The following is a 25,778-nucleotide window of genomic DNA, read 5'->3' as shown; positions in this document are numbered from 1 at the left end:
AGTGGTTATAGTGGGCGTTCTTGCCTCATTCCCAATCTTAGATGGAAGCATTTAACATTTCCCCATTTGGTATGATATTTGTTATAGGGTTTTTTTGTAGATAACGTATATTAAATTAAGGAATTTCCTTTATATTCTTAGCAAACTTAAGTTTGCTAAGTTCTTTGTCATGACGCTTTTTTGGCATCTCTTGAAGTGATCGTATAATTTTTCTTCATTGGAAGAATTTGTGTAAAATTAGAAAATTGGTGTTATTTTTTTCTTTAAATATTTTGTAGAATTCACCATGGGCAGTCTCTGGGGTCTGGAGGTTTCTTTGTAGAGAGCTTTTTAATTATAAATTCAATTTATAGTTATAGGATTATTCAGATTTAAATTTTTTTCTTGTGTGAGTTTTAGTGAATTGTATTTTTCCAGAAAATTTTCTCATTTTATCAGAATTTTCAAATTTGTTGGTAGAAAGTTCTTCATAATACTGTCTTATTATGTTTTAATGTATCTGTGACCCTTCTCTGTAGTGCCCCCTTTTCTTCCTGACACATTATGTGCCTTCTATATATTTTTTCTGGATCAATCTCAGGGATTTATCATTTTTCTAGTTTTTTCAAAGAACCAACTTTTACTTTGTTGATCCTCTCTGTTGTACTTCTGTTTTCTATTTCATTGATTTCTGCTCTTATCTTTCTTATGTCTCTCCTTCTACTTTCTTTAAGTTTAATTTGATTTTTCTACTTTCTTGAGATGGATTTTCAGCCTTTTTAAAAATAACATATGACTTTAAGGCTGTAAATTTCTCTCTAAGCACAGCCGTCGCAGCATCCCACAGGATTTCAGGTGTAATATTTTCATTATCAGTCAGTTCAAAATGTTTTCTAATTTCCACTGTGAATTTATCTTTGACTCATGGGTTTCTCTCCCTCTCCAAAGCATGGTGCCCAAACTTCAGTGAGCATAATAATAAACATTTTGAGGTCCTTGTCAAAATACAGGTTTTGGAGCCTCATCTCCAAGCTCCTAGATTAGTATTTCTGGGAGGTAGGCTCGAGGATCCACATTTCACAAGCTCTCCAGGGGATTCAGGTACAGGTGAGTTGCAGGACCACAGTTTGGTGGTAGAGCAAGGGTCTCCTAAGGGCAGAGAGCAAGTCTGATTCACCTGTATTGCCAGTGCCCACCACTGGGCCTAGCTAGCATAAAGCCGTGCTTAAGAAATGGGTGAACCAACGGATGATGGAAGAAAGGAGATAAAAGAAAGTTACTCATATCAAGAGAATTGGAATTCCTAATGCTATAAATTAGGGGAACCACTACGGCGTCATTTGGCCCCAATTTAATCCATTCAGGACAGAAACATTTTTTCCTTATCCTCAAATCTCTGCCCACCAGGCTTTCTTCTTGCCTGTCCCATTCTGTTGTCCTGGAACATGGCATTAAGTGTGAGTCTGTGCCTGTCTACTGGCCCAGAGGAAGCAGGGGTGGCACTGGGAGATATTCTGAGAGGGGCTGTTCAGAGCTGGGCAGAGGTCCCTGCCACCGGCCCCCCAGCCCACCTCCAGGCCTTGCTGCGAAAATGCCCGTAGAACCCATTCTATTTAAATAAGGTTACCTGTCCTACCTCTCAGAGCTCCAAGTATCCCTCCCATCTCAAAGCTTTTGAGAAACTTCCACAGGACCTTTCTGCCCCGACCCTGACCCCAGGCTGCCCACCTCCGGCCTCCTCTGCACTTGTAGCCCACGTGGGTTGCTCTTTCCGCAGCCTCTTGGCCACCTCTCCCCACCTCTACGGTGTGCCTCTCTCAAGCATCTCAGAAAGGCTGGAGTCTGACCTCCTCAGTCAGCTTTTGTCCTGGCAGCACAGCCGCCACGCCAGCATCCCCACCCAGTCGGCCAGCCAGCCAGCCAGCCGGCTGCTCCTCGGCCTCACCAGCCCCCTTCCCCGCCCCGCCCCAGGGAGGACCAGGCTGGTGGCTGGGAGTCTCCCTGCCTGCTCAGCCTCCCTCCTTGCCTCCCTCTCTTTCCCTGCCTCCCTCCCTCCTCCGCCCGTCCCTGAGGCAGGGACCGTGCAAATCGAGGAGAGGGGGGACGGACAGGCCGGATGGGGTCCAGCTTAGGACCCCGGGGCTCTCTGCTGATGCCCCATCCAGGCTGGGTGTCCCTAGCATCTTGGGACCTGGATTTGTGTGAGCCGGGGTGGTTTCCAGGCCAGGAGGGTCCCTCCGGCGTGCCCATGGTGCCCTTGTTTTGCATCAGGACCCCCCCCTCGGATGCTCTGAGCCACCCTCCTCAACCCGGATCTAAAACCCGGGACACAGCTCTCAGGCCAGCCTCTCTCTCCACCCCACCCCCTCTTTCTGGCGTCCATCCCCTCCCCAACACCACCTCTGCTGCTGCCTCTGGCTGTGGACCTACTCCTGTTTCCCATCCCCGCCCAGCCTGGGGAGCGGGGTGAGCCTGGATGAGAGCCCCCTCAACCTGGGGCTCTCCCAGGCCATGGCGCGAGTGCTCCCAGGGAGGAGCCCTGGACCCTGAGCATCTGCTAGAGGCTTGGCAGAGGCCCCGCGGGGACCGTGTCTTCTGAGGACAAAAGGCAGCAGCCGGCAGGCAGACAGGGAAGCAGGGGGGACCAATAGCCAGGCGGGCAGACGGGTCGTAGGGGCCAGCGCTGGCCGCCCTCCCAGCTTGGCAGTGGCACGAAGATGGGGGTGGGACTGTGTAGTGGGGGAAGCACCTGCCCAGATCCCCACCTGCCAGCTAGCTGGGCACCCCAAGGCTATGTGCTGCCCACCTGGTGTTCTCCAACACCCGCAGCCCTGCCCAGTGCACCCCTCCGGTGCCTGCTTCCCCTGATGTCTGCAATCTAGACCAGCCCAACTGTATCCACGGCAACAGGAGCAAGAGTGTCACTGGCCAGCCAGATCGCTGAGGGTCCCACAGTGTGGCCCGGGCTGTGATTCATCCTGGGTCAGACGTCTTGAGGCCCCCTCCTTGGATTCCAAGACAGCCCTGCTGAGAGAGCCCAGGTAAGTAGTCAGCATCCTTCCACCAAGGGTGGGGGGCTGGGACTTCTCTTCTGTCTCCCCACACATATTTCAGAGTCTCCATCACTGCCTTGCTCTCTGTCTCTCTCTGACTCTGTTAGTCTCTCTCTTTCTGCTCCATCGCAAGGGCTACTTGGGCACCCAAACCTGGAGAGTCCTGTAGCCACCCTCATCTTTCTCAGTCCCAAATGTCCCATGAGAAAGGGGACCACCACCTGTTTCCTCGCACAGGGTCTGTTTTTATCATTATGGTCGCGGTTGGGCACCAGGCTGTGTTAATATTTCCTCATGTGCTAGCTGTGGAAGGCACGCCTGGGAGCCGGGCCGTGCTCTCCTCACAATGCCTGCACCCCGGGCAGGCTCAGCCTCCTGCAGCTGCCTCCTCTCCCTTTCCCTCCTCCTCCACTCTCCTCCAGGTTCCTTGGCCTGCATGCAGGGTGTGTGTGTGTCTGTGTGTGTGTGTGTGTGAGCAGGCAGGTGGGTAGACATGATAGAGAAGCTGCTCCCAGCCCAGACCACCCTCCACTTCTTCTTCCCTCCCCCCTTTCCGTTCCTTTGCTTGCCTTCCTTCCTTCCCTCCCCCTTTTCTTTCTTGCTTTCCTTCCTTCCTTCCTTCCTTCCTTCCTTCCTTTTCTTCTCCTGTCTCTCCCTACAGGTAGCAGACTTTTGCTCACTCGCTACCGAAGATATTGCTGTGATTCCCGGGTAAAGGGGAGGAAGTCACTGTAGGGCTGAAAGGAAGGTGAGGTGGGGTGGGGAGCACTTCCAGGCCCTAGGCTGCCTGATGGCTCTGTGGGGGCAAGGACCATGTCACACAACAACCTGCAGGGGCCAGGCACAACATGGTGGTCCCCAGCCTCCATCACAAGGCTGTCTATCTCTGTTTCAGACACCCACGTTGTATCTGGGACCCCCAGAGCTTATGGCCTTGTGCATGTCGCCAGTGGTCCCTATGTCTGGAGGGCAAGAAAGCCTGGTTCATGGAGAACATGGATTCTCCAGGGACACTTCCTGCCGCTACTAGCTCTGCAACTTGAGTGAAAGTATGCTACTTACTGAATCTTGGTTTTCCCATCTGTCAAAGAGACTGGTAACTCTTCCATCATGAGTGTGTGTAGTGACCAGATGAGTTGGTGTGTGTAAATAAAGGATGTGCCTAGAAGTGGCCCTTCAGCAATGTCAGCAAAGCTCATGGTCAATATTGTTGCCGGTTATTCATGATTAATGCCGCTATTGATTATTTGGGGGAGGGACTGGCCCCTCTTCTTCAGGCTCTTGGTAGAGATCTGGGGAGGACAGCAGGTAGGCAAATGGTGAGGGGAGTGGAGGGGAGGTAGGAGCAGTTCTATGTTGTTCCACCTCATTTGTAGGAAGTTACAAGTGGTAGCTGTGGGCAGAGCTCCTGCCCCTACCCCACTCCAGGCTCCTTTCCCTGCACTTGCTCCTGTCTGTGCACACACACACACACGCACAGAGGCTTGAGGCCCCCATGAGCTAACAGAGGTCTGGCTTGCAGCCTGCAGCATTTCTGGCCCTGACGATATGTATGCGTCTCCCTGTTGAGGGGAGACTTGGCAAGAGTTTGGCCTGTGGTCAGTGGTTGGCAGGGCCTGTAGATAAGGCTGAAGCTTCTGAGATCGCAGGGCTTCGGGGAGAGCTGGGGTGTGGCCCATGCAGCAGCCAGACCTGTGGGGGACAGTTCGCAGGGAGTTGCTAACCAAGAGCCTGGGCTAGGGGTACAGTGGGGGTTACTGGCTGGTTTCTGGGTGCGGAGACGTGGTGAAAAACTGAGTGAGGGAGTGTGGCTGGCAGAGGGTCCTCAAGGCCAGGGGAGGAGTAGGAGGAGGAGAAAGGCTGAGGCCCAGAACACTACCTCCTCTGTGGGGGCAAGGAGCGATGGGGCTTTGGAGTGTAGAGTAGACTTTTCTGAAGAAGCATTTGATGTGGAAGGGAGAGGACCCAACCTGTGGTCCAGAGGCATCTGGGCCTGAGCATGGGTGTATACTGTATGTGCAACTGAAGGTGTGTAGCTGTGTGCGCAGTCTGTGTGTGTGTGTCTGTTCATGGGCACTGTGGGTGTGTATATGTCTGTGTGTGTGAACAGGCTATGTGATGGTGTATGTGAGTGTATGGGTGTCTGGGTAGGTTTGTGTGTGTGTAGGGGAGTGGGTATGACTTTGCATGTCTGTCTGGGTGAGCAAATAGGTATGTTTGATTCTGAGCCTCAGTGAGGGTGTATTTCTCTGAGCCAACAGGCCTGTTGAATGTCTGGTTGTATATGTGTGTGGTATCAATTTGTCTTTGAGTGTACATGTCTGATTGTATATGTATGAGTATGAGGGTTTCAGAATGCCTGGGTATGCATATCCAATTAGGTGAATGCCTAGTTGTAGCGGATTGTGTATATTCATGTGTGTTTATGTGTACATATGAGTTAGGTGCATCTAAATGGTGCGTTTGTGAGTGTAAGGGCATCTGTGTGTGTGTCCATGCATGCATGGGAGGGTATGTGTGTGTGAACATGCTTCTGTGTGGGTGGGTCTGTCATGTATATGTATGAGTAGGCCTATGTGTGAATGTCCATGTGGGCTCTCTAGCATTTTGAATTATGGGTGTGCATGTTTGGGGAGATATTGTCTGTAGACAGGCTTATGGGTCCACATCTGATTAGGGAAATGTTAGTGTAGATGGTCACACTAGTATAAGGAGAACTAATTGTGTGAGTAAGGGAGAGTGTGTGAGTACATGTTTTGTTCATGAAAATATATTTTGTGGATATGCCTATGTGTGCACATCTGACTATGTATATGGGTATGGATGTGGGGTGGGTTGTATACATATGCACAGAAGACTGTGTACACAGGTGAATAGATGCATTTGTGTACATGTCTAATTATGTTTGTGGATACACTGTTATATGTGAGTACATGTCTCATTGTGATATGCATGAGTAACTATGTTTCATAATACTTGGGTGCACGTGTCTGATTATGTGTTTTGTTTGGATTTCTGAGTATGAGTGTGAATATGTGAGTGTGGATATGCCTGTGAAGTGACTGTGAGTGTATATGTATGTGTATCTGCTAGTATGTGTGAACATCTGGCTGTACGCAATTTGAGTGAACATGTTTGTATATTTGTGTGTTCATGCACATCTAAGTGTGTGTGTGCATGCACACGTGCGTGTGCATGTGAATATGCCTGTGCGCGTGCCTGTCTGCAGGTACAGGTGTGTGAATGTACCAGTTTGTACGGCTCTAATTATTTGCATATGTGTGTTTGTGTTTATATACCATTGTTTGTTCTGGAGCATATGTTGTAGAACAGTGTAAGTGAATGTATGTCTGTGCCACTCTGGGCCTATAAGTGTGTTTGAGTGTATGTGTGTGTGTGGTATGAGGATGTCTTACATGTGTATGTCTGTGCTGAGTGTTATCAGTTCTTCTCGTGCAGATGTACAAGTGCGTGAGAATATGTGACTGCTCTTCTATGTGTGCGTGTATGTGAACATACCTTTGTGTCCAAGTCTGTCCGGGAATGTGAGTGTAAATGAATCTTCTTTTGTTTGCGTAGTTTCTCATATGGGTGTATGCACGTGTGCAAATGTATAAGGTGTGCATATCTGGCCATGATTGTGTGAGTATGTTTTGTAAGTACATTTGTGTCTCCATGTCTGATTGTGTGCATATAGGAACAAATGATGTACAAGTCTATAAGCATGTGAATGTGCTCAGAGGCGGACATGCCCGGTTGTGTGTATAAGTCTATGTGTGTTAGAATGTCTGTATATGCAGACATCATCTCATTGACAAGCATGTGCACATCTGAGCATTTATGTGTGTGCGTACACCCATGTGTGAGTGTGTGTGAATATGCTTATGTGGTCATGTCCAGGTGTGTGTGTGTGTGTATACATTTGGGAGCTCACCTCTATGTGTTATGTTTGTTCATTGTCTCGTTAGGTGTGATACAGAGTCTGCCTGACTGTGGTCGTGTGTAAGTATGCCTGTGTGTACACCTGTGTTTGTGAGTAAATGTATGTCCTTCATGGACATTATGTCATATGAAGGTATGCCATGCATGCATGCCTATGTTTGAGAGTAAATGGATGTGAACGTGTGGGACCATGTGCAGTGCGAGTGTGCATTGCTGTGAGTGTGCCTATGTATAGGGATGAGTGTAGGTATTTGTGCATGTGCCTATCTGATGGTATGTGTGTGAGAGAAATATTTGGCCTTGGCCCTATGCAGATAGACCTTATCCCTGAGGAGATGATAAGGGAGGGTACTTATGAGTCTGTGTGATGCTATGCACACCCAAGCGTGTGTTTATGTGCATGTCTGAGTCACTGGCACCCTGCTAGACCATGTCTGCCTCTAACTTGTAGACATCCTACAGGATTGCAAACTATAACACCCGAGCAATCCATGAACCTCTTCTGGAGCCTCTCTGACTTTGACCACGTGCTGGGCTTTTGTGTGGGTCTCAAGATAATTCCTGTCATCATTCACATTCAAGAAGTGGGAACCAATCATGGCTGATGTCCTACTAGGGAAGGGGGCCTGTCACCTCTTTAGGAAAGGATTTTTTGAAAGACAAAGACTTCCCTTCCCTTCCCTTCCCCTCCCCATCAAAGACCCAGGACAAAATGGCATTGTATGGTGTCTAGGGTTGATAAATGGTTTTCACGGAGAGCACCCGAATTATGCCGTCCAGGCAGAAACCTAGATGTGAATATATATGTATAAGTGAAGGTATATCTGGGTAGAGTAGGGTGTGTGTGTGTGTAGAAAAGGGTGTTATATTTGGTGAGAGAGAGAATGAGAGAGAGAGAGAGACAGAGAGAGCGAGAGAAGGGGTCTGAGTTGTATGTATGTAAGAGAGAGCCCGGGTGTTTCTGGGTGGAGTGTGTATGTAAGACATTTGGGTATATCTGGGAGGGGCAGGTGTGAGTGTGGGTGTGTGTTAATGGTACATTTGTGAGGTACTATGAGAGCATCGGCCTATTTGAGTGGAGGATGGTATGAGTGAGAGTTTGGGTGTGTCTGGGTGGAAAGATGTGTGAGGATGTGAATATTTGAGGGATACGTGGGTATGGGTATAGCTGGATGGTGCAGGAGAGAGTGGGGAGATATCTGGGCAATGTATGTGTTTGATAGTGTGGATGTATCTGTGTTGTGTGTGTAAGAGAGAGTGTGGGTATTCCTAGGTAGAGTATGTGTATGAGGGAGTATGGGCGTTTGGGGGTGGAGGGCATTCAAATATGGGTATATCTGGATGGTGTGTAGGTGGGTGAGAGCACAAGTGTATCTAGGCAATGAAAGCGTGTGATGGAGTACACCTAGATGTACCTAGATGTACCTGTAGTGCCTAGATGTTGTGTGTGTGTGTGTGTGTGTGTGTGTGTGTAAGAGAGAGAATTTGGGTACGTCGGGGTGAGGGTGGGAGTGTGAGTGTGTATACAATTGGGGGTATCTGGGGATGGTGTGTGGGGGTGTGTGAGAAAGTATGGGTGTATCTGCATTGTGTGTGTGGAATGTGGGTATTCTGGATGACGATGATTAAGAGAGAGGGGATATGGATTGTGTGTCTGTGTAAGAGAGAGTGAGGTGTTTCTGAGTGTGGGTGTATGAGAGCACGGATGTATCAGGTGGGAGGAGTACGTAGATATATCTGGATGAGGTGTAAGTGTTTGGGTTTAACTGGGTTGGGAGGTGAGTGTGAGTGTATTGGAGGTGTGAGTGGGTGTATCTGGATGACGTGTGGGTGAGATGTGGATGCATGTGGATGATATGTGAGAGAGGGTGTCGGGGTATGTCTGGGCTGTGTGTGAGACAGTGTGTGGGTGTATTTTGGGTGAAGTGTGTTTGAATGTGGGTGTATCTGGATGGTGGGTGCGTGAGAGCATGGGTGTATTTGGGTGGCCGAGTGTGTAGTAAGGTATATCTGGATGGTGTGTTGTGAAAGTTTTTGTTGTATATCTGGGTGTATATGCACCTGGGTATGTGTGTGTATAACTGGATAGGGTGTGTGAAAGAGAGAATTTGGGGGGCATATCTGGGTGGGAAGTGTGTTTGGAGTGTGTGTGCATCTGGGTAGTGTGGAGGGGATGAGAGCATGGATGTATCTGGTCAATGGAGTATCTGGGGAGGTGCACCTGGATGGCATGTGTGAGAGCTGGATATATCTGGGCGGGATGTTAATGCAAATGTATCTAGATGGTGGTGTGCATCTAGATGATGTGTGTGGGTGTGAGTGTATCTCAGTGGTCCGTATGGGATGAATCTGGATGGTGTGTGTATGTGTGAGAGGGTGAACGTATCTGGGTGGGGCTGGGTGAGTGGAGCTGTGCTTGGGGTGTGTGTGTGAGAGAGAGAGACATACAGACAGAGACAGAGAGACAGAGAAAGTGAGCGAATGTGGATAGGATTTGTGTGTGAGTGGGTGTCTCTGGATTATGTGTACGTGGGTGTCTGTGTGTGTGGATGTATTTGGGTTGGGAATTTGTGGGTGTGATTAGCTGGGTGGAGTGTGTGCAAGTGTAGTGTCTTTGAGTGGTGTGTGTGTCACCGTGGGTGTGTGTCTTGATACTGTGTGTGAGAGAGGTTTTAGTTGTGCCTGGGTCGGGTATGAGGGTTCTGGGTTGGGAATGTGTGCAAGTTTGAGTGTATCTGAATGGTGTATGTGAGAGTGTGGGTGTACTGAGTTGGGAGTTTGAATAAGTGTGGCTGTATCTGGGTGTAGTGCCTGTGACTGTAGGTGTATTTGATGTGTGTGTGTACAAGGATGGGTATGTTTGGACGGGATGTGTGTGAGAGAGTGTGGCTGTATCAGTATTGGGTATGTGTGTGAAATTGGGTATATCCAAATAGTGTGTGTAAGAAAAAGAATGTGCACCTATCTGGGTTGGGGCATGTGAGAGTGGGTTTATCTAAGCAGGATGTGTGGGGTTCCCTCTGGGTGGTGTTTGAGAGAGAGATAGGGTGTATCTGGGTGGTGTGTAAAAGAGAGAGTGTATAGGTGAATCTGTGCGGAGTGTGTGAATGTGAGTGTATCTGGGTGGGGAGGTGTGCATGTGAGTTTATCTGGATAGTGTGTGTGAGAGTGTTTGGGTGTGTTTGGGTGGGGAATGTATCTGAGAATATGGGTGTATCTGTATGTGAGTGTGGATTTCTCTGGTTGGTGTGTAGGTGGTACATCTGGGTGTTTTGTGTGTTTGATAGTGTGGGTGTATCTGAGTGGGCTGTGTGTTTATGGGCGTGTTTATGAATGTGTGTATCTTTCCTAGGGCATATATACTTCGGCTGGAGTGTCTGTAAATGTGAGCATGTCCATGTTTGTGTCTGTGTGTGCATGTGTGTGGCTGTTTGCAGCTGAGTGTGTCAATACATGGCTTGTGTGTGCATTGCATGTGCTTGTGCTAGAGTGGTGTGTATCTGTGTATGTGTATGAAGTGAATGTGCTTCTGCATGTGAGTAAGTTGGATCTGCAAGGTCTCTGGAGCCAGGCTCTTGGTTTGCATTCTAGTTCTGCCGTGTATTAGCTGTGCGGCTTTGGGCAAGTCACCTAACCTCAACGAAGCCCCAGTTCCTTATCTGTCAAGTAGGAGTAATAATACCACCTATCTCGTAGGGTGAGGTTTGGATGAGTTAATATTTGAAAAGTGCTTAGGACAGTGCCAGGCACATAATGAGTCCTCTGTGCCATATAAGGTGTTACCTAGTACGTAATTATTGATGTGCTGATGTGTAAGTAACAGTGTGTGTCCATCTGCAAGTGTGAATGGGGTAGTTTCTATGTGCGTATTTGCCACGTTAGCTGTCTCCATGTGTATGTGAGAGAATGAGCAGATCCTGTGTGTATGTGAGAGGGTGCTTGTACATAAAACTTGTTTTATACTTATATGTGTCCCAGTGTGTGTATAAAACCAGGGGTGTCTGAGAAAGGAAGTGTGTGTCCAGGAGGTCAATGGAGGGAGTTTGGCCCTGTGTGTGTATTTCCCAGTGTGTGCAAATCCGGGTGTATGAGTGCACACATCTGTGTCTGTGATAGTGTTGTGTCCATGTGAGTTCAGGTGTTACCCTGCATTGCCAGTATGTCTGCATACGTGAGCACGCACGTCAATCTCTATTGTGAGTGTCTGCAAATGTAAGAAGGTTGGTATCCAGGTTTATACGTGATGTGTGTGTGTGTGTGTGTGTTTGTATAAAGGATTTGTGCCTATATGGCCATGTACTAGGATGTGTATATCTGTGACATGTGAGTTTATATGTAGGTGTAAATGGGTGTGTGCATCTGAGGCTTTGTGTCTGTCTGTGTTCACAAGCATTGGTGGCTATGTGGATGTGTATGCATGAGCCTGCATTGCTCTACACGCCTGCCTGCCTCTGTCTGTAGCAGTGAGCCTGAGCAATGTGTCTGTGTGTGTGAGCATATCTTTACTGTGTGTATGTGTATGTGTATGTGTGCCAGGGCAGATTTATATACTGTGTTCATATGTATGTGTGCCAGGGCAGGGTTTGTATAAGCTAGTGGGTTTTAATCTTTTAGTGTAAGAGCCTGGAGTGGGTAGGGCCTGGATCTGTAGGATGTGCACAGGACTTGCCCTGTATCTGAATGTCAGTTCTGATGTCTGTGCACACAATTGTGTCTGAAAGCATGCAGGACCATGTGATTTGGTTTGTAGGTGTATGTGTCTGCATGTGCCCATGTGAATGGCGAATATGTCTCTGCCTAGGCCTGTATTTCTATAAAAGAGTGGTTATATCTGTGTGTGTGCGTGTGTGTGTGTTTTGTATATCTTTGCATGATTTGCCGGTAGGTGGGCACCTACACACACACCTAACCATTTCTGTGTAGAAGAGGAAGTATGTGTGTACGTGTGTGTATGAGCACCTGATTGCACTTATCAGCTGGTGTGAGTCTGGATGTAAGTGCAAATTCAAATCTCCATGTAACACGTGTGCCTGTGGGCACATATCTGTCCACGTGTGCTAGTGTGTCTATGCAATATGACTAGATGTGAATGTGTTAGGGCATTCACAGCCAGGCACACAGAAAAGGTGAAATATTTGTATGGCGCACTGGAGTAAACCGAAGAGGATTTAGGGGTACTGGGGTTTGATGAAAAGGACTTCTTTACATTTTCTTTTCGTTATACCAATTGTGGTAAGAAAAACAAAAATGCGAAGTTTTCAGAGAGTCATTAAATATTGAATTTGTATATAACTTCCCAATGAAATCTTTTCAGAATTTTGTCATAGCACACTTGAGTTCACTTCTGTAAGCATAAGTTTTTATTCACTCGTGCAAATTTGTAGTGGTCAACGTTCGTGCCCACTTCTTCTGAGCCTCTGGTCATGACTGCCTTGATTTATTTTATGGTCATTTGATTCACTTGTGGCCATTTTCATCATGATTAGGTAAATCAGTTGGTACTGAGCATAGATCTTCTACATCGTTATTGTGTTTCTCGGTAAAAACCCAAACAAAACAAATGAAGCAAATAACCACTAGTAGTTTCAGCACGGATATAAACTTCCATCGTGACCTGCCACTTCTCAATCTTGGAAGGCATGTTGTCGAAAGTAAGATCCATTCCGTGGAGCTTGTTGAGACACAGTTTGCCCTAATGTCTTCAGTAATCAGCTGGAATGTGTGAAATATAGCTGCATGGTCCTGCAGGCCAGCAAAGCTTACCTCAAAAGCACAAGCTTTGGGGTCATCAGGTACCATTTTGGCTTCTCTGAAGCATCAGATGCAGTTTCTAGTGTTGAATATGGCTGATGCTTTCATACCATACCAAATTTTCTTAAGAAATGGAACAACTGCTTGTTCGTGCCTCCCTTTTTCACCTCCCTTTTATAACTTACTGGTTCTTGCCAAGGCCAGGCAGAGACCCAGGTTTTATGCTCGAAATAGCTACATGATCTCTTCTATTTCTTGGTAGTTACCCTCAACAGGAAACTGCTTGCATAAGTAGGTGACAGCAAATGGTCAAAGGGTATTTTTTTTATTGATTAAAACTCCTTTCTCGTCAATAATCAGAACTTGGATAATTCATAGTCTTTGAAATTTGTACATCAAAGGTGAAACCTTCTTTAAATCTAATGCTTCTTTCTTTTCTTTCAATCAGATGTGATGTTGAAATTCCTTGTAACAAATGCTCATGAATTTTGAATCCAACAGAAAATTTTCGTTTTGAGTATTTAAAAATAACGATGAAGCTTTTCCCCTAAGTAGACACATTGTTCTACTCATCCTAATAAGTCTTCTTTAGTGTTGAACTTATAACACCGACTAAACCTCACCCAGGAACCATACTTGGCCTCATTTCCTCTAAATTGAAGTTTGGCTTCAAATCCGTAAACCTCGTCGGTATACTTTCATATATTTTTGACTGTCTTCAAAATTTTTGCTGTCATTTTGTTCATGTGCTCAAAGAGCCATTTGTTGAAGCCAGTAAGCATCAAATCAGCAAAGTGAGAATCGTTCACAAAATCCTTACACACTTAGGTTTAAAACGATGGAGAATGGGATACTGATCCCAGTGCTTCGCGAAAAGCTGACAAGCGCGTGGGTAGTGCCCTGGATCTTATTAACTTCACCTAGCATCATTTACTGTGGAAATGAGACCTTCAGGCAAACTTTTTTTTTTTTTTGAGGAAGACTGGCCCTGAGCTAACATCTGTGCCCATCTTCCTCTAACTTTATGTGTAGGACGCCTGCCACAGCATGGCTTGACAAGCAAGGCTAGGTCCACACCCGGGATCCGAACCAGCGAACCCCAGGCCGCCGAAGCGGAACTTGCGAACTTGACTGCTGCGCCACCGGGCCGGCCCCTCAGGCAAACTTTTATAGGTGAGGCTCCTCAGTGAATGAATGAATCTCTGCGTTTTCAGAACAAATTCCGCATGTCAACTTCCTGCCTTCTCAACAGCAGCATCAGTCCACGACCTTACGCAAAGTTTCCACAATATTTCAGAATACTCATGTATCCTTTTGAATATTTCAACCTTAGTTTATTTTGGTGCTTCTTGCATTTCTCTTCAGGCTTTCTGACTAGTACTATAAGCATTGTCAATCAACATCCAGAATTGCATCAGTACGAAATGAAAACCCTTTCGATTCGATGAACTTCTGGGTTAGTGTTGCCTTGATGTCCTTTGACCGGTTGTCAGTGTGTCTCCTAATAACAATAATTGAAAGTGGCCCCTTTCCTATTCCCTTTACCTCGTGGGTCTCAAATATAGTGTGGACAATTTCCCGGCAGACTGCTAATGTGAGATTCTGCTGAACGGTCATCTTAGCTTTACTTACTAATTATGCAACCCTGTCACTAGCTGGTTGAGCTCCATCTAAGAATGTTTTAACTCATCTCATGAAAGAGCCCGGTTTCTTGATTTGCACCTCCGGGTGCTTTAAAAAGTCCAAATCTTTCTCTGTGTAATAGAGTGTTTTGTGGTCAGTTGACCAACATAGCCTACTGGGAAATGAAGTTTCTTTTGATAACTTTTCCATGCAAATCGAACATTTAGGCAGAGAAAGAGAGGGCTCATTGGGCAGCTGAATCCAAATTTGAGAGAATCCTCATTAAATTGCTTAAATTAGGGACATCTTGGATTTTTTTGGAGGGGAGACTAACTGTGTTTGTCTTGTGAGTCTCCTGATTTTCCAGCTTTAGTCAAAAAGTCCATTTTGATGGGAAAAGAACTATCATCTCAAAAATGAAATTACTTGAAGATAAAGTACTGAAGGGATCAGCAGACCTTTGTGACTTCTGAAAATTGAGTTTTTCAAAAAACAAATTTGAGTTCTTCTGCATTCTTAAGAAAGCAGCACTCCACGATGGAGCCAGAAACGCCTAGATTTTCCTCTCATGAATCAACTCAATTCAACTGTAGTCAGGCGCCATTCATTTATTGACAAATGTTTTTAATTAAAACCAAAAAATAATAGTTAATTATGAAATCCCACCAAGAATAAGATTTGGCTAATTTTTAATATTAAAAGCCAGTAGCAAGTAAATCAATAAGCAAAGAACTAATGAAAATGATATGGTTGTAATTTTTTAAAAGCGTCCTTATCTTTTAGAAATACTTACTGAAATACTTGTGGATGAAATGGTATCATAGATATGTTTCAGAATACTCTGGAAGTGGGGGAAGTGGGTGAGGTTATAGGCGAAAAAAGACCCTATGAGTTGATCATTGGTGAATCTGGGCAATGGGTGCGCTAAGGTTCGTTACAGGATTCTTTCTACTTTTTTTCTTTTAAAGATTGGCATCTGAGCTAACAACTGTTGCCAACCTTCTTTTTTTTTTCTTCTCCCCAAAGCCCCCCCCCCCCCCAGTACACAGTTGTATATTCTAGTTGTGAGTGCCTCTGGCTGTCCCACGTGGGTCGCCGCCTCAGCATGGCCTGATGAGCAGTGCCATGTCCGCCCCCAGGATCCGAACAGGCAAAACCCCGGGCCGCCGAAGTGGAGCGCGCACACTTAACCACTCGGCCACCGGGCCAGCCCCTCTTTCTACTCTTTTATGTTTGAAATGTTCTAAAAGAAAACATTTTTAAATAAAGCAACAATCAAGGAAATTAATAACATAATTATATTTCTTTTAGGAACACCTAATACTGTATAATAGTAATAACAGCAACAATCATAACAGCTTTCTATTTTTGTGGAAAAATAAGAATGAGATCAAATTAAAAGAAAAACAAACGTTGTACATGTATAGGCAAGACCAAAGAGCCTCACTGATGATGAACGAGTGGCAATCAAAGTAATCATCAGACTATCAGGGATGCTTTAACAGGAAGTGATCCGAACATTTACAACCTCCCTTTTCACATGGCACCCTGGAGCCCCTTCTTGCTCTGGCCCCCTGCTGCGGCAGGTGCCCACCAGCCAGGCAGCTCTGCTAATGTCTCCACCTGTGCATGGAGGAGTTGGCTGGTCTGTGCACATGCCCTAGTTTGTCTCTGGGTGCATACCTGTTGCAAGATGTGTGTATCATGTAAGTGCATGTGTGTTGTGAACAAGTTTGTGTGTATACACATGTTTGTGTGTGCAAGAATGTATCTTGTATACATAGGTGGTTATTCTCTCTGTGTTTGGTTGTGCTTGCATATTGCTGAGGGCTGTGTGTGTGTATATTGGAGCTGGTATACTTCTCTGCATAAGTTAGTGTGTATGTGAATGAGTATCTGTGTGTACATGTGCTAGGATGTACATATCTGTGTTGGTGAGTGTGCCTAATCTATGTGAGAGGGTTTGGATGGGTCGGTGTCTGTGTGTTAGCGTGCATTAGAGTATGTACATATGTGTATACGTGAGCAGCTTTTTAGTTGCCTATTTTTTTCTTCATGCACATATACCTGTGGGTATCTGAGGGGGATTCTGTCTGTGTATACATACTTGTGTGTTTGTGTGTGTATGTGTGTGGCAGGGTTCAAGTGCATGTGAGCATGCTGGCATATGGAAGTGACTTTGAATCTGAGTGTTAATGTGTGTCACAGTGTTTGTACATGTCCTTTGTTGCAAGAGTTTGTCTGAATATGTGAGAGGATTTGAATAATCAGGTATATGGGGACAAAGGGTATATGTGAGTCTACGTGTGAGTGACAGTGAGCAGGTTTGTGTGTGTGTATCTATCTGCCAGGATTTGAGAGTTCACCTGTGTGTGTGTGTGTTAGGAGAGTTATAATTGTGGGTTTATGGGCCATTACACATGTGTGTGTGAGTGTGTGTGTGTCTCAATGTGTCTGTGTATATGAGCAATTTTCAGCCCTTCCATACCCAACGCCCTCTTTTATGTAACATATTTTGTAACACCCCTTACTATCTGGACATGGAGTTCTTAGATAATATAACTTCTATGCATATATAATTTCAAAAGAAAATCCATATAGAATTTTATACAATATCCGTATTATATCAACTCTGATACAAATAAATAAAAGATAAAATTGATTTATAAGAAAATAACTTGTATTTCAATATATAAATACTTGGTGTGACACTTCCCAAGAGAGTCAATGAAGTAATTATAGGCTTATAATGTCTTATAATGAGTAAACATGAATTTAGGAGAAGGGGAGAATGACAGGCCAAGGCCTAGTGGTGAGATTTTCCGAAATAGTGAACAACTCAAGTAAACTGCTCCACAAAACAAAGTACAGTCTCTTCTGGATTTACATGACAGCTATATTCCTGGATAATTCAGGGTATATTAAAATGAGGGGGAAAATTGTGTTTATCTGTGAAATAGAGTTAGATTCTAGATTCAATTCATTACAAGTCCAAAGTCCTAAGGGATGCAGGACATATGTTGGCTATGGGGACCTGCCCAGAAGATCACTGGATGGCCAGCATCCTCGCCCTGGACCCCTAAATGTCAGAAAGACATCCTACACCCAGGCACTGTAGCAACCAAAAATCCTCCTACAAATTTCCAAAATGTCCCCTAGAAGGCAGTAATGCCTTTGTTGAGGACGAAGCACTGATGTTTAGGCGGGGTACACTGTGCCTGTGTGAACCAAGCAGCATATACAATACACCCTCCGTGTGTGTGTGTGTGTGTGTAGGTGTCTGTGTATCTGTGTCTAAGGGCATCTGGGCACGAACAGGTGTATATATGTTACGTGCTGGCCTAGGATGGACCCAGGCTGTGGCTGCCAGTCTGTGCTCTAAAGAACCCTCTCATTTATTTACAGAATTGCCCCAGCTTTCCAGACAACACCAGGGTTTTGTTTGTTTGCTGCTATTGTTTTTTGTTTTGTTTTGTTTTGTTTTAGTGTTTGTTTTTGTTTTCACTGAGACTCTGGGCTACACATTATCTACCTTCTCGGTCTTAGTGTGTCTGTGTGTGTGTGTGTCTCTCTCTATCCATCTTTGTTTCTGCAGACAGAAAGACTGTCTCTGTCTCTGCCTCGGTCTGCATTCCTTCTCTGTAGCTGTCTTTCACTCTCCACCTTCGTCTCTCTCAATTTCTTTATCTTTCTCTCTTTCCTGGCATTATCCCTCGCCTTCTATCCCTGTTTCTGTCTCTGTTTCCGTCCCTCCTTCCCTCTCTCCCTCTGTCTCTATTTTTTCTCTCTCTTTCTCTGTCTCTATTTCTCTTCTTTCTCTGTCCCTCGCGCTTTCTGTGTCTCTTTTTCCTCACTCTTTCTTCCGCTTTCTATTTCTCTTTCTTCCTCTCTGCGTGTAAGACTATCTCCCCTTTCTTTGTTTCTCTTTTTCCCTCCCTCCCACATCTCCATCTGTCTCTCTCTCTCTCTCTGCTCCTCTCTCCTTCTCTGTCACTCTTTGTGTCTTTTTGACTCTCTCTGTCTCTATCACTTTCCCCCTGCATCCCCTCAAGTCTGAGTGTGTGTGTGTATGTGTGTGTGTACATTTACACACACCCACCTGTTGGCTGGTCCCTAGTTCTGTGGGAGCTATGAGGCATTCAGGGGCCAAAAGGGGCCCACCAACCCCACTTCTCCCAAGCTCCTGCCCTAGCACCTTCTTGTGGCCTACTGGCAGCACCTCTGAGACTTTGGGATGCCATCAAAAAAGCCTGGCCCCAGGTGGCTGTGACAGGCCAGGTTGGATTTAACTGGGAAACAGGGCAAAGGGGATACTTTTTCCTGGGAGCGAGGGGGTAGAAAGACATCCACTCAAGCCCTGCCTCCCCCAACCTCAAGCCCATCCCAGCCCCAACAGTAGTTCTGAGCTTCTCCAGCTTCTGCCCAGACGCCTTGCCACCCTCCCTCTTGGCCCTGCCCTCTTACCTTATCACACCCCACAGCCCCTGCCCCCAGCCAGCACATACCAGGAGCTCTCCTATTTCCCCTCAAACTTTGTGCCTTCGCACTCGTGCACTGCCCAGGCTGCTTTTTCATCAACTCCTACCTAGATGTCTCCAGGCAGCCCTCCCTGAGCCACCAGCCCGGTTAGTCCTTCAACCAATTGATTTAACAGCTTTTGACTGAGGACCTACCATGTGCTATGCACTGCTCTTCTAGAGGATAGTGGATGAGTCTGTCATCCCTGCCCCTGTTGAGCTTTCATTGTAATAGGGAGAGGCAGGCAATAAACCAAATTTTAAACGTAAATTATACAGTAAATTAGAAGAGAGAAATTCTAGGACGAGAATAAAGTAGGGCAAGGGGCATGGGGGTGCTATTATTTCTCACCTGGATTGCTGCAGGAGCCTCATAAGTAGTCTCCCCACTTCCACCTTTGCCCCACATGGTTTGTGCTCCTCACAGCAGCAAGTGGGATCCCATTCAATCCTGAGTCATATCACATCTTTCCTTTGCTCAAAACCCTCCCATAGCTCCCATCTCACTCAGAGTAAAAGTCATAGTCTTTACCATGGCCTAAGTGATCTGGCCTTGCCAACTTTCTGACCTCACCTCCCACCACTTTCCCGTCACTCACTCTGTTCCACCCACAGTAGCCTACCATGTGTAGTCCCACCTTAGGGCCTTTGCTGTGGCTGTTCCCTCTGCCTGGACTTCTCTTTCCCCAGATATCCACATGGCTCACTCTTTCACCTCCTTCAGGTCTTTGCTCAGATAGCACCTCCTCCTTGAAGCCTTCTCTGTCCACCTCATCTAAAACTGCACCTCCTCCACCCCTAGCACTTCCTATCCCGCTTCCCTCCTTTGTTTGTACTTTTAGGAACTTATCATCACCTGACCTACTGTACTTCACCTAGGTATCTTTATTATCTAGAAGGGCAGCTTCACAAGGGCAGGGATTTTTGTCTATCTGGCTCACAGCTGTATCCTCAGTGCCCAGCACACAGTAGATGCTCAATAAATAGTTTTTCAACAAATGAATACACACAAGCATACCTACATCTTTATATTCACACATACTCCCCACCTCACTTAAAATAAAAACCCAAGTCCTCGTCACGGCCCACAGTCCTACACGATCTGACCTCTGTGAACTTGACTTCTACCACTGTCTCCCTCACCCACCCTGTTCCAACCACACTGGTCTTCCTGCTGTTTCTTGAATGTGTTAAACACATTCCTGATCGTGAATAAGGGAACTTATTTAACCAGTGGCTACTAGCATTAATAAAAAACATGAAATAAAATAGAAACTAATGGGGCACATTACACATAAAATCAGTACTGTTTTATGAAACTTTTGGTTCAGGTATGTGTGCACACGTGTGTATGTGTACTGGGTTGTGATGTAAAATGTATTTCTTACTATGAGTGACAGTCAAAAAAGTTTGAAAAACACAACCTGACGGCTTTGCAAAGGGGAAGAAGAGCAACACCAACATCCCCGCCCCACAGACCCACCAATGGAGGAAACAGGTAACTGAGGACAACCAGAAAGATGAAGTACCCTCACCCAGCAAGGAGGGGTAGGAGCAGCAGTGGGCCAAGAACCTGACACTAGCTGGGGAGGAAGTGGGGAGGCCATGTGGACACACTAACACTGCCTTTTCTGTTTCTTCCTCACCTTTCCTTTCCACCTGTTTCTTCTCACTGTCTCTTTTTCTTGTGTTTCTCGCTCTCTTTCTTTCTTTTTCTCTCTCTCTCTGTCTCTCCCTCTCTCTCTCCTTCTTTCCCCCTCTGCTTGTCTCTCCGGTTCTGTTTCTCTCCTTATCTCTTGTCACTCTTTCTCTTCCCCTCCATTTCTGTCTCACTTTGTATCCATTTATATCTTTGTCGCCATTTGCTATCTCTTTGTTCCATCCTTTCTCACTCTGTCTCTATGCCTCTGTGTGTGTTTTTCTCCCTGTCTCTCTCCTGCCCCCATCTCTCTGTCTCTCTGTGTCTGTGTCTCCCCCATTATCCCCAATAGCAGGTGCGGCCCAGCAGGACAACTGATGGAGTCCCCCAGGGCCCATCAAGTACCAGACTGGCTGACCCCGTAGGGTTGGGAACAGCCCCTGCCCCTCAGTATGGCCAACACCACTGGAGAGCCCGAGGAGGTGAGCGGCGCACTGTCCCCCCCATCAGCATCAGCTTACGTGAAGCTGGTGTTGCTGGGATTGATCATGTGTGTGAGCCTGGCAGGCAACGCCATCTTGTCCCTGCTGGTGCTCAAGGAGCGTGCCTTACACAAGGCTCCTTACTACTTTCTGCTGGACCTGTGCCTGGCCGATGGCATACGATCTGCCGTCTGCTTCCCCTTTGTGCTGGCTTCTGTGCGCCACGGCTCCTCATGGACCTTCAGTGCGCTCAGCTGCAAGATTGTGGCCTTTATGGCCGTGCTCTTTTGCTTCCATGCGGCCTTCATGCTGTTCTGCATCAGCGTCACCCGCTATATGGCTATCGCCCACCACCGCTTCTACGCCAAGCGCATGACACTTTGGACATGTGCAGCTGTCATCTGCATGGCCTGGACCTTGTCTGTGGCCATGGCCTTCCCACCCGTCTTTGATGTGGGCACCTACAAGTTTATCCGTGAGGAGGACCAGTGCATCTTTGAGCATCGCTACTTCAAGGCCAATGACACGCTGGGCTTCATGCTTATGTTGGCTGTGCTCATGGCAGCCACACATGCTGTCTATGGCAAGCTGCTCCTCTTCGAGTACCGTCACCGCAAGATGAAGCCAGTGCAGATGGTGCCAGCCATCAGCCAGAACTGGACATTCCATGGCCCTGGGGCCACCGGCCAGGCTGCTGCCAACTGGATTGCCGGCTTTGGCCGCGGGCCCATGCCACCAACCCTGTTGGGTATCCGGCAGAATGGGCACGCAGCCAGCCGGCGGCTGCTGGGCATGGACGAGGTCAAGGGTGAAAAGCAGCTGGGCCGCATGTTCTACGCAATCACACTGCTCTTCCTGCTCCTCTGGTCACCCTACATCGTGGCCTGCTACTGGCGAGTGTTTGTGAAAGCCTGCACCGTGCCCCACCGTTACCTGGCCACCGCTGTTTGGATGAGCTTCGCCCAGGCTGCTGTCAACCCGATCGTCTGCTTCCTGCTCAACAAGGACCTCAAGAAGTGCCTGAGGACTCACGCCCCCTGCTGGAGCACAGGAGGTGCCCCAGCTCCCAGAGAACCCTACTGTGTCATGTGAAGCAGCCTGGAGGCAGGCAGGCAGGCAAAAGGTCACCATGATGGGGCCAACTGAAAGGGAGAGATGGGGCCCCATACAAGAGTGTTTCTTTCTGAGCTCCAGCCCCAGCCCCTTGAACCACCTGGAATCTAGGCACCTTTGCCAACACCTCCCCAGGGTTGGGAATCAGGTGGGGGACTGGGAAAGAGGTATTTCTTGTTCTGTGGTGCCTGTCTCAGCCACCTCCTTCTCCACTTCTACAATCTCCCTCTTTCCCTCCTCTTCCCCCTCCCCCAGAAGTGACAATTCAAAAAAAGAAAACAAAAGAAAATGCGGGTTTTTCTACTAATAGCTGAGGAGACAGGCTTTCTTGCTTTAATGTCTCTCCTTCTGACAATGTCCAGAAAGGGGAAATTTGTCCTGTAAAATAGACTTCCAGAGCTCTTATTGCCCCTCTGCTCCCATGCACCCTCCCCTTCCAAGTCCTTTAGCAAGGCCTGGATGTTTAGGGAGAAACTGATCTGCTGGCAAGAGTGACCAAAGTGGGTGCTGGGTCCCCAGGGAGCAGGGATGCTGAATTGCTATGTTGTGTACAATGTTGTTTTAAGCTAACCCTGGCCCCAAGCCTGGTCTCTTCTCCCTCCCCACCATGTCCAGAACTCCCAAGTGTTTCTTGAGCATCTGTTTGAGAAGCCAGGAGGGGAGGGAGAAGGGCCCCTGGGGTGGGCCCAGGCTAGGTGAAGAGCAGGATGTGAGCTGCGTGCCTCGAGCTGAAGAGACCCGAGCTTAACTGCATTCTCTCAAGCTGCCTCCTGGATCCCTGGCCCCCAACTCTTCCTGAGGATGGAAATCCACTCCAGCCCCACTAAGGCTGATGTGGGTGCCATACAGGCAGGAGCAGCCTCCCAGGGAAGTGTAGGGAGAGAACCGAACTCTCAAGAGTAGCTGGATCCCAGAGCCTGGGGTCAGAGTGAAATTCAATTCCAGAATTGTCTCCTGGGTCCACGCTACTCTCCTGCAAATGAAAATTCTTTGGGGGCCTTGGTAATAGTGGTATAAGCTCCTAGGAATTGTGGACTTGAGTCCATTCCTATCTGACCTCTTTTTGTCCCCCTCAAGCCTTGGGGCCTCAAGTCCCTCCGTGGTAGCCCTTGGCCTTCTGGGCCCTCAGCCCCCAAATTCCTTCCCCCAGACAGCTCTTCTCCCCCTTCCTCCCTTCACCCTTACCTTCACCCGAATGAGAGCAGACTGAAGCCAGATTCTCCAGGTGGGGGATCCCAAGCCTCCCTCCTGGGGTAGAGTCCACTCTGGGCTCACGTCAAGGCCAGTTCTTGTGGACTGGTGATCCAAGTTGGCACTCTTTTGCCTGGTCTTGCCTGGGTTCTCTGTCCCCCTCTCATTTCCTCGGGGAGGGGGAGATCTGTATCTATCCACACCCTTTTCCCTTCTCTTAGAAGCCCTTGTCCTAAGCTCCCTCCCTACCCCCAAACAGTCTCAGAACTGGGGAAGCCTTGACCCAAGAGGAATGGGGAGGGCACTCTAGGCAGAAGAGACATTAATGAGCCTGGCTGTGGAGTGGCCCTGGAAAGGCAAGCCAGAGTGGCTGAGAGGCTGGGGGTGGGGGGTACCTGTTCTCTCAGTGACAGTGATGGGGGTGCCTTTCCCAGGGGGTAGGGTGGGGGGACCACGGGGGGGGGGTAGATAGGGTACATTCAGGAGGGTTTTCCTCCATTTCTTTTTTCTAACTGCCTGGATTCACCATTGGATTTTGTAAATGGAAAACTGAAATGAATAATGCTATATTGGATGTTTTCTCTTTCTGACTCTGTGTGTGTGTGTGTGTGTGCGTGTGCGTGTGTGTCCCGTGTGACCACATGTGGGGAGGTATGGTCAAGTGAGATACCGTGTGTCTGTGGGACTTTGTGTGGGGAGGCACCCCTGCCTGGTACACCCATGTGAGCAAATGCTTGTATGTGGAGACATATGATGTATGCATGTGCACACACACACCTATGCACCTAACTGAAAGAAGACAAACTAGAGCATGTGCCTGTAGTAGGAAGTAGAGTGGTCAGAGAGATGGAACTTGAAAACCGTACATATGTGTGTAGCAAGCAGGTAGACTCCCACCTCATAAGATCTTCCTCCCTTGGTGCCGGCTCTGAACATGGGGAACAGGACCCCACCTCTTCCCAAAGCCTGGAACCCCCAGGTACCACTCCCAACTCCTGTATCAGTCTCCTCTCCAAAACCCAAACAAGGTGTTCCTGAAACTAGACCACCATAGGGATCAAACTTGGGGGAAACTGATGGGGTTAGGAAATGCCCCCCACACACACAAAGTAATGGCTTCTGGAGGGATTGTTCAGTTTGGGACAGGAATCTTTCCGAAGAGTCCTCTGTATATAGCTGGGACTTTGGTAAACTTTGACTAAATTCAGAGGGAGGGAAATGCCACAGGGGGGGAAACACTCAAGCCTGGGAGTCTACCCAGCCAGCCTGCTCCCCGGGCACTCAATTACTTTACCATTTGTTTATTTATTCTCTCAGATGCACAGAATTGAGTTGACCTTACTCCTCAGTTCTTGGCACACTATATCATCATTAGTCCATGTGAGGCCCTTTTATTCTTTATTTTGTTTTATTTTGTCCCCTTCATCACCCACCCCTACCCCATCACCCCTCCCAGATAGACACCCACTCTCGTGTATTTAACGTACGTTCTTCCAATCCACCGTTCATGTGTTTATTTACATATACGTGTATCTATGAAAAATATATGGTATTGTTATGTGTTTTAATTTACATAAACAGTATTGTACTATAAATCTTGTTCTGTTTCTTTTTTCACTCAACATTCTGTTTTTGAGAGACCCAGCCATGTTGCTGTATGTAGATCTAATTCATTCTAGTGGTCCATCTTATACATATATCGCATTTTTCTTGTCCATTTCCCTGGTGATAGGTCTCTAGATTGCTTCCAATTCTCGGCTACCACAACAAGGCCGCAATGGGTAGTTTCCTGCATGTCTCTTTAGGGACGCCTAATTTAGAGGAGAGGAAACTGAAGCTCAGAGAGGCACTGATTTGGTTAGGGTTACAAAGTGAGAAGCTCTTAATGTGAATCCCAGACCAAAGCCAGAACCCCACTACCATGCCTCACAAGAGACCATCCATCTGGCCAAAAAAATCTAAAATACAATTCAAAACAGGATACACTGGGGAAAGGGGGAGGAAAGGATGGGATGAAGTATTGAGGAGATGAGGAGATATGAAGTCCTAGAAAAATCTAGCAGATGAACTGAAATCACAATCATTGAAATAACGGACGGAAAGTTAGTTTTTTTTGTGTGATTATTTCTAGAGCCATTTTGCAGAGACGGAAAACGCCACGTCAAAAGCTGGCCCCAAACCAAAGGCTCTAGGTTTCTAAATTCCAGGCTCGTTTAGGGCAACCTGAGTCCCGAGAGGCCATATCAGAGGTCGCAGCAGGGCAAAACCCGGGGATAGGAGAAGGGGCAGATTTAAGCAGCACGTAGTTGCGGAGGGGAGGGGAGAAGAAGGGGAGAGCGGCAGCGAGGCTCTCCCAATTTTATTTGAGCACATCCTGCTCAGAGCTTGCGTTTGTTTTTTGGTCTTCAGAACCACTGGTACTTTCCCCATTGGATAAAACGTTGGAAGGGTCTTCTTCCCCTTAGCTTCCCTCGCAGCCAATCGCCCT

The 25,778-nt window shown here is 47.2% G+C and overlaps 1 protein-coding gene across 3 annotated transcripts; it reads left to right on the top strand.

Moving 5' to 3' along the window:
- The first annotated feature begins 2,021 nt into the window (after positions 1-2,021).
- Positions 2,022-24,885, top strand: GPR173 (G protein-coupled receptor 173). Of its 3 annotated transcripts, none has more exons than XM_070605980.1 (3): positions 2,022-3,020; positions 13,758-13,898; positions 20,857-24,885. In XM_070605980.1, exon 3 carries the CDS (start codon positions 20,957-20,959, stop codon positions 22,076-22,078), a length of 1,122 nt encoding a protein of 373 aa, XP_070462081.1. In that variant the 5' UTR covers positions 2,022-3,020; positions 13,758-13,898; positions 20,857-20,956; the 3' UTR covers positions 22,079-24,885. The 3 variants fall into 3 exon arrangements, with proteins under 3 accessions (XP_070462081.1, XP_008507739.1, XP_070462082.1); XM_070605981.1 differs by having other exon boundaries at positions 2,309-3,020; positions 20,860-23,857; XM_008509517.2 differs by lacking the exon at positions 13,758-13,898 and having other exon boundaries at positions 2,304-3,020.
- Positions 24,886-25,778: the final 893 nt, after the last annotated feature.

The sequence above is a fragment of the Equus przewalskii genome, chromosome X, assembly GCF_037783145.1.
Source record: "Equus przewalskii isolate Varuska chromosome X, EquPr2, whole genome shotgun sequence".
In the NCBI taxonomy this organism is placed as follows: domain Eukaryota; kingdom Metazoa; phylum Chordata; class Mammalia; order Perissodactyla; family Equidae; genus Equus; species Equus przewalskii.
This window is presented reverse-complemented; position numbering and strand designations above follow the sequence as displayed.